Here is a 13,944-nt window from a genome sequence, read left to right as displayed (position 1 = left end):
GGTTGAGGATCCGGAATCGCGTTGGGTCGGACATCCCCGCCGCCGCTGCGCCTTTTATGACTAGGAGCGTCTTCCAGCTATCCGGCTCACATCGCGACACTAATTTGCGCATGTGCTTCCCATCTACAATATACAACTATCCATCAAGGGTGTCTCCCAATATTCAAGACGGCTTCCATCAATGCTTGTGATGGTACATACTCATCGGCATCATCCCACCTCTCTCAACGATCAGCCAGAAAGAAAGTCATCATGAAAACACTCTGGCGAATCCTCAAACAAGATGCCATACTTGCCCTCTTCCAGCATGACACGCCTCCAATTGTATCGATACGTGCAGCTCGGGCTCCTCTCGTGACATCTACATTCGTCCTCATCCCGTAGGTGGTGGTCCCAGAAAGCCCCGGCTTCGAGTGTGGGTGCGTGTTCCAGCATGATCTGAGCGGCAGCTACCAAGGCGGATCGGTGTATCGGTCTTTTCTGACATGCATCCAAGGGCCTTGCTTCCAATATTCGACAAAGAGCTTTGTCGTATGACGAGGATTTCTGATTTCTGCTCCTGTGGGGTGTAATGTCGGATGGATACTCTAAGAGCACGTTGATAAGGCAGTCGACGTATCTGATATGGTTGAATTTCCCGAGAATACTCAAAAATCTGTCCTGAAATACAACATCGAGTTTCAAAAATTCATTTCAGCACAATCTCAAGACCAACTCACAGTGCTCGGAAGGTCACTCACCCAGCACTCTTTTGTCGGCCACATGTCGATAGATCCAACTGGCTGGAATGACCTGTTGTAGCCCTCATCTGCCATCTTGAAGGACCATTCCGGGTCTAGAGTGGAAGTGGCGCTGCCGAACAAGGAATAGGGCCCCATCAGACACTCCCCCGATCTCTCGTCTGTATACGACGACATATGCAGGATTTGCAGGCCGGGCAGGGACCTTCGGATCTTCGCGAGGACTTGGTTGCCACATTTCTCATCATCGATCTTGAGATATAGAGCCGTCAAAGACCCTGCGATGCACGGATTGCTTGTGACCATTTGTCCCAGAATATTTCTGGAATTTGGTTCCTCGGCTACCTCATAGGTTGTCTTTATAGCGCGGATGCACGTAGATGCGGAAGTGAGCTGAAGGGACAATTCCTCGGCGCATTGTGAGCACTTCATCTCGAGCGATATCGAGGTCAACTTCTGAAGTTGGATTCTCGGAAGTGAGGGTTGGTGATGAAGGGAAAGCGCCCATCCGGAAGCAGAATGTAGGCATGTGGGAGATCGCTTGATGACAACCTCTTCGAGTGCCTCGAAGCTCGGGAGTAAGGTAGCGAATGTTTGCCAAATGTCTTTGGGCGTTTCTGATTGGAGCGATGTGTCAATGTCTATTATGAGGCGTCTGACAGTCCGTGCTGCGTCAGTACTGTGTATCCGACAGGCCGGTTAAGGAAAGAACGTCTGATAAACTGACCTGACAGCCCTTTTAACTATATCTGGTGCGTACTCTTTCCACCTGATCAGATCATTCCAGCTTCTAAGTATGAGATGCAGTCCCCTCAAAGGCATAAGGGCTGATAATCTTCTGCAAGTCGATCGGAAATTGATGTAGTCGTTTTGAACGTTCGGATCGATCTCGTCAGCGAAATTAGCCCAATGAGGATTGAAAGAGGGAATCGGAATATCGGTATCGCCATGTACGTAGAGTCCGATCATTTGCAGTGTATCATCATTGAGGTCAAGGAGGCTGGCAGTCATCTTGAGGAAACGACTACTGTATTGGCTATTCAATCCTCCCAGACCGAATGTAGCTGGGATCCTTCTAAGTATCAGAGGAAGATAAGAAAAAGACTTTATAGAACAGTAAGTACATTTACGTAAATGGGAGATCATTTAGGGATTGACACGGTGTTATCAGCTCGGACCCCCTCTCCGCCCTGAATCAATCAACCAACTTCACTCTCTCCCGCTCGATCCTCTTACAATTTTTCGCAATCAACTTGTTCCTTCTACTCTTTCCTTCTCACATGACCATCTCTCCCGGCTACAGACTCGTTCTGTGCTTACTCCACTCATCCTCTGTCTTCCCACCCGCATTCTTAACACCTGTAACGATGTCACCTTCACTCCTCGACTGCAGCGACGAGATCCTGATCAGCATAGGCAATTTCGCCCATGGTGACGCCGACATTGCTATCCCATCATTCAACCCTCACTGGGCAAACTTCAAGCACGAAATCGATCCCTCGGTTCATCAAGATTATCTGGCATACCGAGCTGTGTGCCAGCGAATCCGATCACTCTTACCCTTGAGGGATCTTCACATCGTCATCAGAAAGTGGTCGCAGGTATTGCGATGGACCTTACATAATCCCGTTGGTGTATCAAAGGCAGTCAAGTGAGTCTTTCGGGAGTCTCAATCAGCAATCGCACACCTAATGAATTATCATCACCAGGAGAATGATGCTCGACGTCCCCAAGAAATCCCATGCTGCCTATGCCCAAGCAACACCCGACGACAATGTGGAAGGAAGTAAGGAGGAGGAACAGATCCTCGCAAACTGGATAGTTTTCTCACGATTCCTCGCTCAGTTCGATAATCTGCAAGAACTAATCATCACGTCAAACCCGTTGTGTCGGACACCTCACCCGTGGTATGAAGACGCAGCATTCCACCTGCCTGCTGTGACGTCTTTTGCGGTAGAGTCTCGGTGTCTCTGCTGTTGTCAAGAACTGGTGGAGTTGTTGGTACCGGCAGCGCCCAACATCAAACACCTGAAAGCCTTGTTGGAGGATTGTTTAGATCTAGAGACCATCCGAAGCGAATGGTGTGCTCGAAATCCGACCGCAGACCAAATACTACCCCTCCATACGCTGATGGCAAAATGTATTCGTACGGCCCCACAAGAAGACCTAAGATATATCACCGAGACCTGTCCAGAGATCGAAGCTCTGCATCTTTTTAGCTTCCCCGGCAATCGTTCAGATCCGCCCCACCGCATGGACCCGTTTTTGGACTTCACTACCACCGAAAGGGAAGATTGGCTTACAACGTGGGAGACCCCTGGATCTACACACCCAGGAATGCGATCAGAGCGTATGAACGCTGATTCAGATGATTATTGGGAGGATGAGGCATATCTGGTAAGCCGTCGTCTCGCCTGGAATTCTGGTGAAAGTTGCACTAATTTTCTTCTGGTTTCCGCTTTCGCGCGACTGCTTATGCAGTTCCAAGAGCTTGCACCGCTGAAGCTGTCGAAAAACCTACAAGTACTCGACTTGGGTGTCGGAATATGCTACTCATCATTGATAAGCAAGGCGAATCACGACATCACGATCTCTCCTGTGACAACTGCCACTCAGTACCAGCGTACTCTGAGGGAGTCCAGGCTCAAACCAAGGCAAACGGACGTAGCCAAAGCCGCAGTGCAACGCGCAGCCCTGGGAATCCTCTCAAATGCTCCTAGCCTGAAGCGCGGGCATTTCTGGGAATATCAGTCGCCGGTTCGCCATGCGTCAAAAAGGAGCATGAAGAGATGGACATGGAGATTGACGGACAAGCATGATGTGGTAGTCGAGGATGCTGAAGAGTTCCCGTTTAAATGGACGCACAATAGAGATGGGGAGTTTCATAATCATGGAACAGACGAGCGTTAGTAGGGCTAAACATAGTATCTGTACCATATGCGCGTTCCCAGATGACCGCCCATGCTCTAATATCCGCAGAAACGAGACGACTGGCTTTTCTGCGTTGATAATGGGCTTAAATAATCAATGCAAATCACGTTTGACCAAGTCTTACGAACTCTTTGCTAAATATCCAAGGCTTTGAATCTATTTCAATCTCCTTCTTCCCACTGACTTCGTCGATACTGACAGTCCATTCCCACCTATACCAATCATCCTTATTATGCATCGAGCCTTCCTCCCAGAACGCGCCGCCCGTTAAGGCGGGTATATGATGCACGAGCTTCGAAGCAGCATAGGTCATATGTCTTCTCAAGGTGGATTGGCGATCGGGGTCGAACGCATGAGGTTCGATGATTCGCCTTTTGTGTTTGCGCAAGAATGAGGATCTGTCTTCTCTCACTTGTGGCGACCTCGTAGTGAACGGTCTTGGACTGAAACCGACCACAAATATCGGATCGAAGAATCTGAGCGTTGAGGGAGGTGACAGTTCCTGCAGGAAATCGTCCTGCGTATATTCTCGAACTTAGCGTGAAAACCTTGACCTGAAGATGAGGTCATTGCCGATGGCATACGGAAAGGAGCTGGAGAGCTGCTAACGTACCAGAGTTCGATTCAAGAGATCGAGGCGCACTCTGTCACCAATTAGCGCTCTGCTACATTGTATCGGTCCTGGTCCATCGATATCTTCTACCCATATGAAAAGTCGAGCAGTCATGGAGTCACTATACGTTGTACTCTGACAAATAGCAAAAGTCTCTAATTCCGGGAGCAGTTCGAAGGCAGTATTGATCATATGTATCCAGGGATTCTGCTGGAAAGTTGACGATGCTTCACCGAGTCCTTTCCCGTCGCACCTCGGGTATCGTAGAAATAGACTTTTCAGCGGCATGTGGTCCTTGTTGAATCTTGTGCACCAAGCCTCGAACGGGCGTCTGAAGGTCTTGACTACGTCCCCATGTCTTCTCGTCCCGAGACTCGTGCAGTGACCACTCAAGGTTCATCTTGAGGTGTTCCAGCTGCGGCGCTTCAAGTGACAGCGCGGACAAGAGATCGATGTTGCAAGTCGAGCAGTCCACACCGATATACAGGGATTTGACTTTTGAGAGAAGAGCAGCCTCAGCGCCCAGATGCGCGGTCTTCGTATCCTGCTGTTGAGTCGATGTCGTTTCAGTTGCGGTGTTGTGAGAGTGAGGGTGAGAATGAGAGGAATTACCATTGTTCACGTAGCTTGTGTGGACGCACGGCGGTATCCTTCGAATCACTAGCTCTTCTAGGCTGATCATCGTTTCGACAATGGAGAGCACGGTCGAGACTGGGTCCTGCGGGTCGAGGTGGAGCTCATCGGATACTGCCAAATCAATGTATGCGCGACTGAAATCATGTTGGAATCAGCAATTGCATTATTCCAGCGGCCTCTGTATCTATCTGATACGGTACGGAGAAGCGAAATATCCTCACGAGATGGACTCCTCGTTATGTTTGGGTCCTGCGTAAATGTAAACGAAATCACGATCCTCGTCACAGAAATCTATTTCTTCGATCTGAGCATGCGTATTTTGTAATTTACAAACCTTTCTCAGTCTGGAACAGCTCGCTCGCAGATTGCGTAGACTACGGGATTTCCTGTAATCGATTTCGGACTGATAGTTCTCCCAATAAGCTCCGAATGATGGATACGGCAATTGGCTATCGTCGTTGACATAGTGTCCAACAAGGCCAAGTATGTCATCGCTGAGATCGAGGATCGTCGTGCGTGTACATCCAGCTGAGGCTGAGCGGGAATCGACTGACCGAGACATGATGTGAAGGCGAGAGGCGTGCGGTGCTTGACTCGGTCGCTACGTTCGACCCATCCACCGTGCCAGCGGAATGCAGAACAGGAAGTAGACGACGTGAAGCTTATTGACGTAAGAGTGATAACGATAAGATTGATAAGTGGGAGGAATATATTATTTCGGTAGAACAGATTGATGCAGAAAAGTTGAGTCTTCGGCTGGACCTCCACAAAGCAGGTCCGCGATCAACATACGCCCCAATTTCCACTTTACAAAAGTAGCAGACGCATGTCATAGAACAACTTGAGGCTCGATCAACATGTCCACCGTTCACGGCAATCTGTCTCATGCTATGCGAGACAATTACAACGAGCACGGAGTTGACGAGGTGCGTCCATCCGCCATCTTTCCTTCGTTCTTGAGGTCCTGGCCTTTTGTTGCCTGCTTTCGCGTGGTGAACAATCGGCATATAACACAGTCGCGACCTTAGGCCTCATCATCGTTTCAAGTCTCTTGTTATCTTCTGCTATATTCGTACTGAGAAGGACATCAGTATTACAGAAAAGTCGCCGCGACGTATCGGAACCCGTTCTTCCCTGGTATCAAGAAGGTATGTCCCACCTGCTGCTGGCCAGGGAAACACATCGCTCAATCCACCTTTATGTCTTCCAACAGGTCATATGGACACTCATGAACCGATGGTGGGAAGCAGAAGGCCGGAACCTGTATTCCAGCGGAGGAACAAGATCATGTGGATTGAGGGTGTTGGACATGGCTGCCGGGAGGTACGTCGGATCCCCACAACTTGCAAGATAAGCGCGACGCTTAAATTTGCTCTCGTAGCGGCGAAGCAACTTTGTGTCTCCTCGAATGGGCTACAGCGGGCAGTCAGTCCAACTCAATATCAGTCGCGCATCCACACATAACAAATACGTCGTCCGCACCAGATCCCCTTGCTGCTCTTCGAGCGATACAATCTGGCCAATCGAGCAGACCAGCATTCATACCGCCCAACGTCTGGCGCAGCGGACCGGCAAGCGCAGGACCGACGATCTCGTCGCGGACAAGGAAAGGTAAACATGTCTTCGGGAATATGGATCCTCCTCAATTACCTGAGAATTTTGAGATAGATATAGTAGCTACTGACCCTGTGAGTTACGACCTATTCTTCTTGAATCGATACTTCCCTCTCCATCATCATCAACAACGCCAACCCAAGTATTAGACGCGGTCGATATGGATGACCGGAAGACAAAGGCTGACTAATCTACGGTTTCACCAGTACACCTCTCCAGCATATAGGGAACGAACATCCCGCCCATGTCATCCGATTTCATTCACGGACCTAGCAAACGGGGTCTTACCGCCTGATTCACTTCAACACAGTCAAGCAGGGCCAATATGGGATGTGATAGTCTGTTCTTTCGCATTACACTTGGTGACTTCACCTTCAGAGCTGTTCGCTTTGTTATACGAGTTAAGCGGGAAATCAAGGTGGTTAGTCATCATTGCACCGCATAAAAAGCCTGAGGTGAGTTCCGCGTCTTTCTCGCAGTGACGAACAGTTTGCAGCTACAGACATAGCCTCAATGCACTCGAGCTAATACTGTTTTGGCGGGACTTGCAGATCAAGGAAACCTGGGGATGGTCTCGCTGGGATATCGCCTCGTGGACAGCTGCGGGGGAGGGGAAGCTGTATGCTAGCGGGAAGGCGAACGAAGAAGAGGAGGAAGAGACGGAACTGGAGATTGTACGGGACAAGTGAGTGGAGTCAGCTGTTGGCATTTGATCGTTGTTTACGATCGAGCTTAGCTGATCATCACTGAACCATAGGGTTAAGCTACGATTGTACAGAAGTAATGCATTTTAGGCTAGAGCTCCTCGTCGAAATCAGACATGCTCAAAGCGGCATGCATATGCTCAGGAAGACCAGAAAGGACGCCGAGCTTGCGAGTGGCCCAGAAGCAGGCAGTACAAAGAGAGGACTGCTTATTCACGATCATGTATGCGAGAACACTAATGTGTGGCCGTCTCGTGAGACCCGCAGCGCATATCGAAGACGCCTTAGGCTGCAAAACACAATTTGGGTACGCCGCGGAGCTGCAAACATGAACAGTATGGTGGGAGGAAAGATGTACTTGTACCCGTCAGAGTTCGATAAGAGAGTGCTTCGAGCTGCACTCGAACAGCATCAGTGATGCAGTAGATTGCCAAGAAAACGCATCTCCAATTGATATCTCGGTCCAGGAACGTGCATCAGATTCAGGCACAGATTCAAGCTTCTAGAATTACGCGTCAGCAAAAGTCAAACGCGCATTGAGGGCTTCTTTCCGCCCTGCGCCCTGCGCCCCTTACTCATTCCATTTGTCCAGGAGACGCGTCTCAACACAGTGCTTCGGGTTGAAGTCACTCACTGACCTTTGACTGCCAGCAGTACACTACATCCTCCACTGATTTATCAGATCAACGCTAGTCTGATCGACTGTCTCACCTTTGAAAATCACCTATCAGAACTTACGCCGGTCGTAAAATCAATCGTCTAGATTCTACCACCCACACCATTTGCCTTCATATAGATAGCTTGCAACGTATTGCTGGACAATACAACGGTCGTTACTCCTCAACAGCTTTAGCTTTGATAACAACACAATCATCTCTTGCTCCACTCCGACAGGCATCAGACCCATTGATTGTGATTCTCGCCCGGAAACTTCCTCCGCCCGACTGATTTAAACGAATTCTGATAATGACCACCACTCCACCTCTTCCGAGGGTAATTATAACCCCTTCAACCCCCCTCTTTTCATCTTCATCGAACTTCGATTCCACTCGTTTACCTTCCCCGCGCAGCGCTGGTCGTTCAACTGTACCTGCGCCTATACCCTTGGACGCTATCAGCGAGAAACCCCGCACACGATCTAGGTCACTTACGACCTCTTCGACCACTTCCAATTCGTCAAAGTCAGAGTCAACATACCACTCATTCTCCGATATAGAAATGGAGAAAGGAAGCTACATCCGACCTATACCAATACTGAACCCAACCAGATCATATTCATTACCATCCTTTCCCTCCGAGGCATACCTCGCTCCACCGAGGTTATCAGCCCCGCGGAGCGGTAAACGCCCTTTACGCTCTCCTTTGATCTCCGTCGTCTTCCTTCTATTCGCTTTCCTGTTAGTGCTTTCTACGGCAATGTGCACTTCGTCTTCCGCTGGACGGTTGTTAGATCTGCAACGAGCTGCAGGGGAGAAGATTCATGGTCTGCTACAATTCAATTTAGAAGGGTGTGGCAAGGATGCTATCGCCAAATCAGCATCAAGCACGAAAGCGGGTACGGGCGAAGACACGGATTTGACGGGACAATCAGACTCACTCGCGCAAGCGCAAAATGAGATGGAGGTGAAAGCCTCTGGGAATGGATTGTTAGATCTTCTATTCTGGCATGCAGACGATTGGAGGGAATACAGAGATCAGTGGACCCATTCGATAGCGTCGGCTGGTCCGGCCATAAGTCTAGATGGAGCTGCGATTTGGGATTTCGATTCGCTGTCTTTGTAGATTTGTAGATTTGTAGACTGGCAGATTGATCGTTACTGTTGTTCTGGTAAATGATTAGTGGGTCGCAAGCAAACGGAATAGGCGAAGGTCACATGGGGTCACATGGGGTCGCTGTCGCTGTTACTGCCCTTACACGCTGGAACTATCGGATGACTAAGATCCTAATGACAATTTCTACTTCACGCGACAATGATTGTATAACCTGATGCTATTCCTATGTACAAGCATACAAGGAGATGCATCTGGATATGCAGGATGTGAAGTATATGCGAGTGAACGTCCAAGCTCTAAGTAAATCGATGATACATGGGAGCGGATGCGCTGATCTCACCCTTTTACCCTTTATCCTTTCACGCCCTAGCGTAATATCGTTACTCACTTGCGCCACGCATTAGGCTCCAAAACCAGGACACCTCCTCTCAGGGCGAATCAGAATAGACAGCTGTACCAAAATTGATTTCTACCATCTATCCAAGCTTCACTCCCCCAGCACCGCTAGAACCCCCTTTCTCACAAAGGGGACATCGTCCTACCCTAACTCTAACAGCAGCCGCATACCCCAATTTCCCACCTATCGCTCTGGCCTTCCAATTTTTCCCACCCGTTTTCCTCCGATTCCGATCATCCAGCAGGTAAGTCACGTTCAAGTTCTCTTGACGCAAGGGCAATTCAACATCCTCCGGTAAAGCGCATTCGGCATGTATAAGATGATGGCACAGATATAGTAATACCAGCGTGGATGTTGGGTATTTTGTTGAAGGCAGGAATAATGATGCGTGACATATCGCACATTCCGATGAGGCTGAACGTGAAGCAAATATGCAATCGTCACATCATCGATCAGCTCACAACCCTTCGGCTCTCAATATATGGCTGAGCCCGAATGAATATCGGGGCGGAATTGACTTGAACCGGATAGGCGAAGCGCAGCCGCCATGATGCCTGAGAGAGCGAGGTTGCAAAACTCACGCGAACACCTCGTACTTCCCACTTGAGCAGCCTGTAACTCCATAGCCAAGTTACTGCAATCTCCATTCAAGATGTGTTGACAGCCCTCTAACAGAGACACTTGCAGGTTCATACCCGTCAAGACTCTGACTACGCCCTCTTTCAGCCCGGGAATCTCCAGGCCATTCTTGATTCGACTAATCAGTCTAATAGGGTTGATCTCTGCTCCTACATGTTCTAGGAGAGCTCGAATGAATGATGGTCGTGTTTCAGAATACGTGAGGAGATCCTCCCATAGATCTTCGTCAGATTGCTCCTTAGCGAAGTCGATTGCCTAGCGATACATGCTACGTCAGCCGGCATACACATGATTGTAGACAGCACGAGAGTAGTCTGGAAACCGCACGACTGGTAGGATCGTGCGAACATAGGATAAAGTGGCACTCACACGCTGCACATCTCCCAGTCTCTCGATGATCAACATCAACGCTTTCTTGTTATTACCCATTCGACCAAGTAAGAATACCTGTTCAGTCACCAAGTCACGCTCTTTACAGATCTCGTATGCCTGAGACCGACAAAGCTTTGTCAGACCTGATTGCTTTCGATGAAGACATTCGTGATTATGCCCACAAAGGCTTGTCAGCTCGGCGGACTAACCTTCTCCAGATCATAGTAGTTACTGGCTCTCAAGAAGGGCATCAGCCTAGCCAGATCGTATCGCGCGTAAAGCTCGACCTATATCGCCAGATCACATCGGTATTCAGCTTGATGCAATAACAATAGCGATGGCGCTTTGGGGAAATGCACTTACCATTCTGTCACTGTACGGTAGACAGAATTGAGGATCTTTCGTGAAGAGCGCATCAAGGTACATGTAGAGGTACTTTGGCTTCTCCTCCAATTGTTGTACAACTCTATCGATCTACTCACAGCAATCGATGGATTCAGCTCCAATTGGACGATAGCAGGAAGCCGCACTTACAGGTATCGAGTGCGTATGATCTACTAGCAATTCGATAGCCGCGCCATGTTTACTCTTGTCCCCCTTGACCTCTTCTGTATTTTCTTGAACTTCTCGTTCTTGATCGAACTGTACTAACAGTAACGCTTGATCTTGCACTGCCGTGAACAAGTTATGTTCTCGAATCAGATCGAATACGTGGGGTCGGCGTAACCTCAGGAAATAAGGCAGGGCTTTTGCGGGTTGACGATTGATTAAATGCCTAAATATATGTGAATAGATCAGCATAGCCCCCCTTGGCTGACGCATTCAAAGCTGTACTTACAATTCCGCCAAACATTCCAGCAATATCGGGTCATCTTTACTAGCTTGCAACTCCCCTTGGACCGCACCCATGACAGTATTAAGATCGTATATATCGGTGGGCCACGAGGTGATAGTCTTGAGCAATTCCTGCGATATCTCGTTCTCATCAGCTATAATTACTAGAGGAAGCTGTCCATTCCATCGACAGCCACGACTTACAGCTCGATCGTTGACCAACAAGTGCCCAAACACCATCTCGTATACCGGTTTACCAAGTTGCGGATCTTTCGTCGGGATGAAGGGGATGATCACCTGACTCACCTTACCTTTATCAGCACAAAGAAACACGACATTGCCGGGTGGAGATGAAAAACTTGACGACGACACTTACAGGTAATCGGTGATGCTGGACGAAGGTATAGATCCACTTCTCCCACAGATCCGTATCTTGTCCTAGCACTTTCGGGGCAAGAGATGCAGTCTGTTCGAAATGATCTGGTTAGTCGAGCATCCAGCATGATCAGCTGCAGCACGACAAACACGTAAAAATCAATCTGTCGCTTACCTTGCGCCAGCAAGTGGTTCATGTACTTCAGCCCTATCGAGCGTACATCCAACGCATTCCCATGTCTTTTCCTGAGCTCTTCGGCAGATTCCAGCGCTTCGCTATATCGTTCCCTCTCCACCAGCCAATCAATATGATCCAGTTCATCCCGTGGTCTGACCACAACAACGTCCGACGGACTAATCACGAAGAAAACGTCCTCGTTCTCCCTCTGCGATTTAACCAGGGAATAATCGTTACACCTGTACATGTGGTAATTCGCCAAGCTGAGCGCATCCGCATTTACTTCTTCTCCCTTTTCGATCAGGCGCAATTCAGGTCGATTAGCAGCCTTTCGACGTTGTTCTTCGGGATTGTCCGTAGCTTCGTTCTCGTAGGTGTCTGGCGCTATATACGCTAAGACCACGTAAGAGGAATTGTATTGCGCCAAACCGGAGATCATACAGTCGACTTGGTATATGGCTGTCATCTCGACTGTGAGGGGAGGAAGTCCACTTGTAGTTTGGGATTTTGCTCGATTGCGTATTCGAACTATCTTGATATGGTCCGCCCAGCCGATTATTAGGGTATGATCGTCTTTCCACTGTAAGTTACACTTGAAAATCTCTGCTCGAGGTGCGTGATCGCCTCGATCTATGTAGCCTATACGCTGTGAGGTGGTCGTATCGTAAATCTTGACACCCTACAAATCCCGTAGCAAATCAGCTGAATCCAATCGGAAGATGGGGACACGCATGGTCTGGTATGGGAGACCTAACCAGCAACGGAATGCTCACAAGATCATTTGCCCAAGCTATGAGGTTTCCTCTCCACTCTATAGCCCATATAGGTCCTTCGCCAGAATGTATTATCTGTTCCTTATACCCTAACCATCCCTTTTCTTGCATGATCAAATTCCCAGCTAGCCCACCGCAGACAAAAGCGCGAGTGTTCTTCTTCGCGAACCCCGGTTCTAGTGCTATAGCTCTCATCGGTCTTTTGTAGTCAAATGCGTACGATTCAGTCGATGTCAGAGAATGGATGACGGCTCGACCTAAAAAACTCGAATTAGCTAGAATTATTCGACCCATCACATCGCGCAAGACGAGTCGAGCAGATCGAAAGGTGGCTCACCTTCCACACTTGTTGTTGCGACAAAGTCGTTATCCTCGTCCATCTTCAAACATGTCACACTGGCTGCATGTGGACGGAATGAGTTCACTTTCGCACCTTCGTACGTCAGGACATGGACCATTCCGTTATGCGTTCCCAGGGCCTGGATGACGAATGACGGACTTATCAGCTACAATAAGATGCCGATGTCAATGCTGGGCAGCTCACGATGACCCTAGGGGATACTGCTATTGTTGATGCAGTATCTTTACCCAGTATCTCCGGTATACGTCCTTTCAGCCGACTATACTTGAGCGCTCTGCGAGGAAGTTATCAGTGACTGTAGCTCAGGATTTGCCAAGTATGGGGGTAAGGACGCACGGTTCATCATCGTCATCATCGTCATCATCGTCATCTTCTTCTTCTTCTTTCTCGTCCCCACCATCGTCATCATCGTCTTCTGCTTCACTATCTTGACCATTGCTGACTTCATCGCCTAAATGATTCCCCTTCGGTGTCACTCCGTTCGATAATTTCTGATGATCTTCTTCATCCTCGCCCGTAGCCTCTTCATCGTCCTCATGATCGTCATCGGAATCACTGCCTCCCTCATCACTAGACCGATCTTCTACCGGAGCCTCTGATGCATCTACCAATGCCCTCTCTTTGCCCTTTCTCGAGCATGTGGTCGACGAGCTTGATCTTCTCGTCAATATGGAAGTTACCCTGGAAGGTCCCGCTTCTGGCTCGTCATCCGGTAAAGCCATTTCGTCTGGTTGCGAAGATGACTGCGAGGTCGAAACTGACCCGACTGGCATGATGCACGCAGTCGGAGTACTCTATGTATCGATATTTGAGATATCAGGAAACAAAGTATCTTTAACGTTGTCTGTTGTTGAGCTCATGTCGCATGTTTCGTAGCATCGAGGTTGTGTGGGGACTCCTGAATCAAGCGTGCTTTGATCCAAGTTACCCTGAATTCATCCGTCATTCAGAGTGGTGGCGGCAGAAAGGGCAAAAACATGCATGAGGATTGCAGAACACCACAA

At 48.9% G+C, this 13,944-nt stretch overlaps 6 protein-coding genes across 6 annotated transcripts; 3 read left to right on the top strand and 3 right to left on the bottom strand.

Annotated features, from left to right (window-relative positions):
- Positions 1 to 231: 231 nt before the first annotated feature.
- I303_107134 (uncharacterized protein) lies at positions 232 to 1,751 on the bottom strand (the record flags this gene model as incomplete). Its single annotated transcript, XM_018409817.1, has 3 exons — positions 232 to 660; positions 741 to 1,395; positions 1,468 to 1,751. 3 exons carry the CDS (start codon positions 1,749 to 1,751, stop codon positions 232 to 234), a joined length of 1,368 nt encoding a protein of 455 aa, XP_018260820.1.
- Positions 1,752 to 2,107: 356 nt separating this feature from the next.
- On the top strand, positions 2,108 to 3,650 carry I303_107133 (uncharacterized protein; the record flags this gene model as incomplete). Its single annotated transcript, XM_018409816.1, has 3 exons — positions 2,108 to 2,391; positions 2,450 to 3,137; positions 3,222 to 3,650. 3 exons carry the CDS (start codon positions 2,108 to 2,110, stop codon positions 3,648 to 3,650), a joined length of 1,401 nt encoding a protein of 466 aa, XP_018260819.1.
- Positions 3,651 to 3,774: 124 nt separating this feature from the next.
- On the bottom strand, positions 3,775 to 5,482 carry I303_107132 (uncharacterized protein; the record flags this gene model as incomplete). Its single annotated transcript, XM_018409815.1, has 4 exons — positions 3,775 to 4,188; positions 4,285 to 4,419; positions 4,538 to 5,054; positions 5,142 to 5,482. 4 exons carry the CDS (start codon positions 5,480 to 5,482, stop codon positions 3,775 to 3,777), a joined length of 1,407 nt encoding a protein of 468 aa, XP_018260818.1.
- Positions 5,483 to 5,777: 295 nt separating this feature from the next.
- On the top strand, positions 5,778 to 7,328 carry I303_107131 (uncharacterized protein; the record flags this gene model as incomplete). The annotated part of the gene is made up of 7 exons (XM_018409814.2): positions 5,778 to 5,846; positions 6,012 to 6,068; positions 6,134 to 6,243; positions 6,302 to 6,608; positions 6,741 to 6,989; positions 7,086 to 7,219; positions 7,292 to 7,328. 7 exons carry the CDS (start codon positions 5,778 to 5,780, stop codon positions 7,326 to 7,328), a joined length of 963 nt encoding a protein of 320 aa, XP_018260817.2.
- An 876-nt stretch (positions 7,329 to 8,204) lies between these two features.
- Positions 8,205 to 9,020, top strand: I303_107130 (uncharacterized protein; the record flags this gene model as incomplete). Its single annotated transcript, XM_018409813.1, has 1 exon — positions 8,205 to 9,020. One exon carries the CDS (start codon positions 8,205 to 8,207, stop codon positions 9,018 to 9,020), a length of 816 nt encoding a protein of 271 aa, XP_018260816.1.
- Positions 9,021 to 9,487: 467 nt separating this feature from the next.
- Positions 9,488 to 13,713, bottom strand: I303_107129 (uncharacterized protein; the record flags this gene model as incomplete). Its single annotated transcript, XM_018409812.1, has 14 exons — positions 9,488 to 9,822; positions 9,990 to 10,302; positions 10,417 to 10,536; positions 10,629 to 10,706; positions 10,783 to 10,893; positions 10,954 to 11,194; positions 11,258 to 11,385; positions 11,458 to 11,550; positions 11,630 to 11,733; positions 11,804 to 12,485; positions 12,580 to 12,836; positions 12,917 to 13,058; positions 13,124 to 13,214; positions 13,277 to 13,713. 14 exons carry the CDS (start codon positions 13,711 to 13,713, stop codon positions 9,488 to 9,490), a joined length of 3,132 nt encoding a protein of 1,043 aa, XP_018260815.1.
- Between the last annotated feature and the right edge of the window lie 231 nt (positions 13,714 to 13,944).

The sequence above is a fragment of the Kwoniella dejecticola genome, chromosome 9, assembly GCF_000512565.2.
Source record: "Kwoniella dejecticola CBS 10117 chromosome 9, complete sequence".
NCBI classification, from domain to species: Eukaryota; Fungi; Basidiomycota; class Tremellomycetes; order Tremellales; family Cryptococcaceae; genus Kwoniella; species Kwoniella dejecticola.
This window is presented reverse-complemented; position numbering and strand designations above follow the sequence as displayed.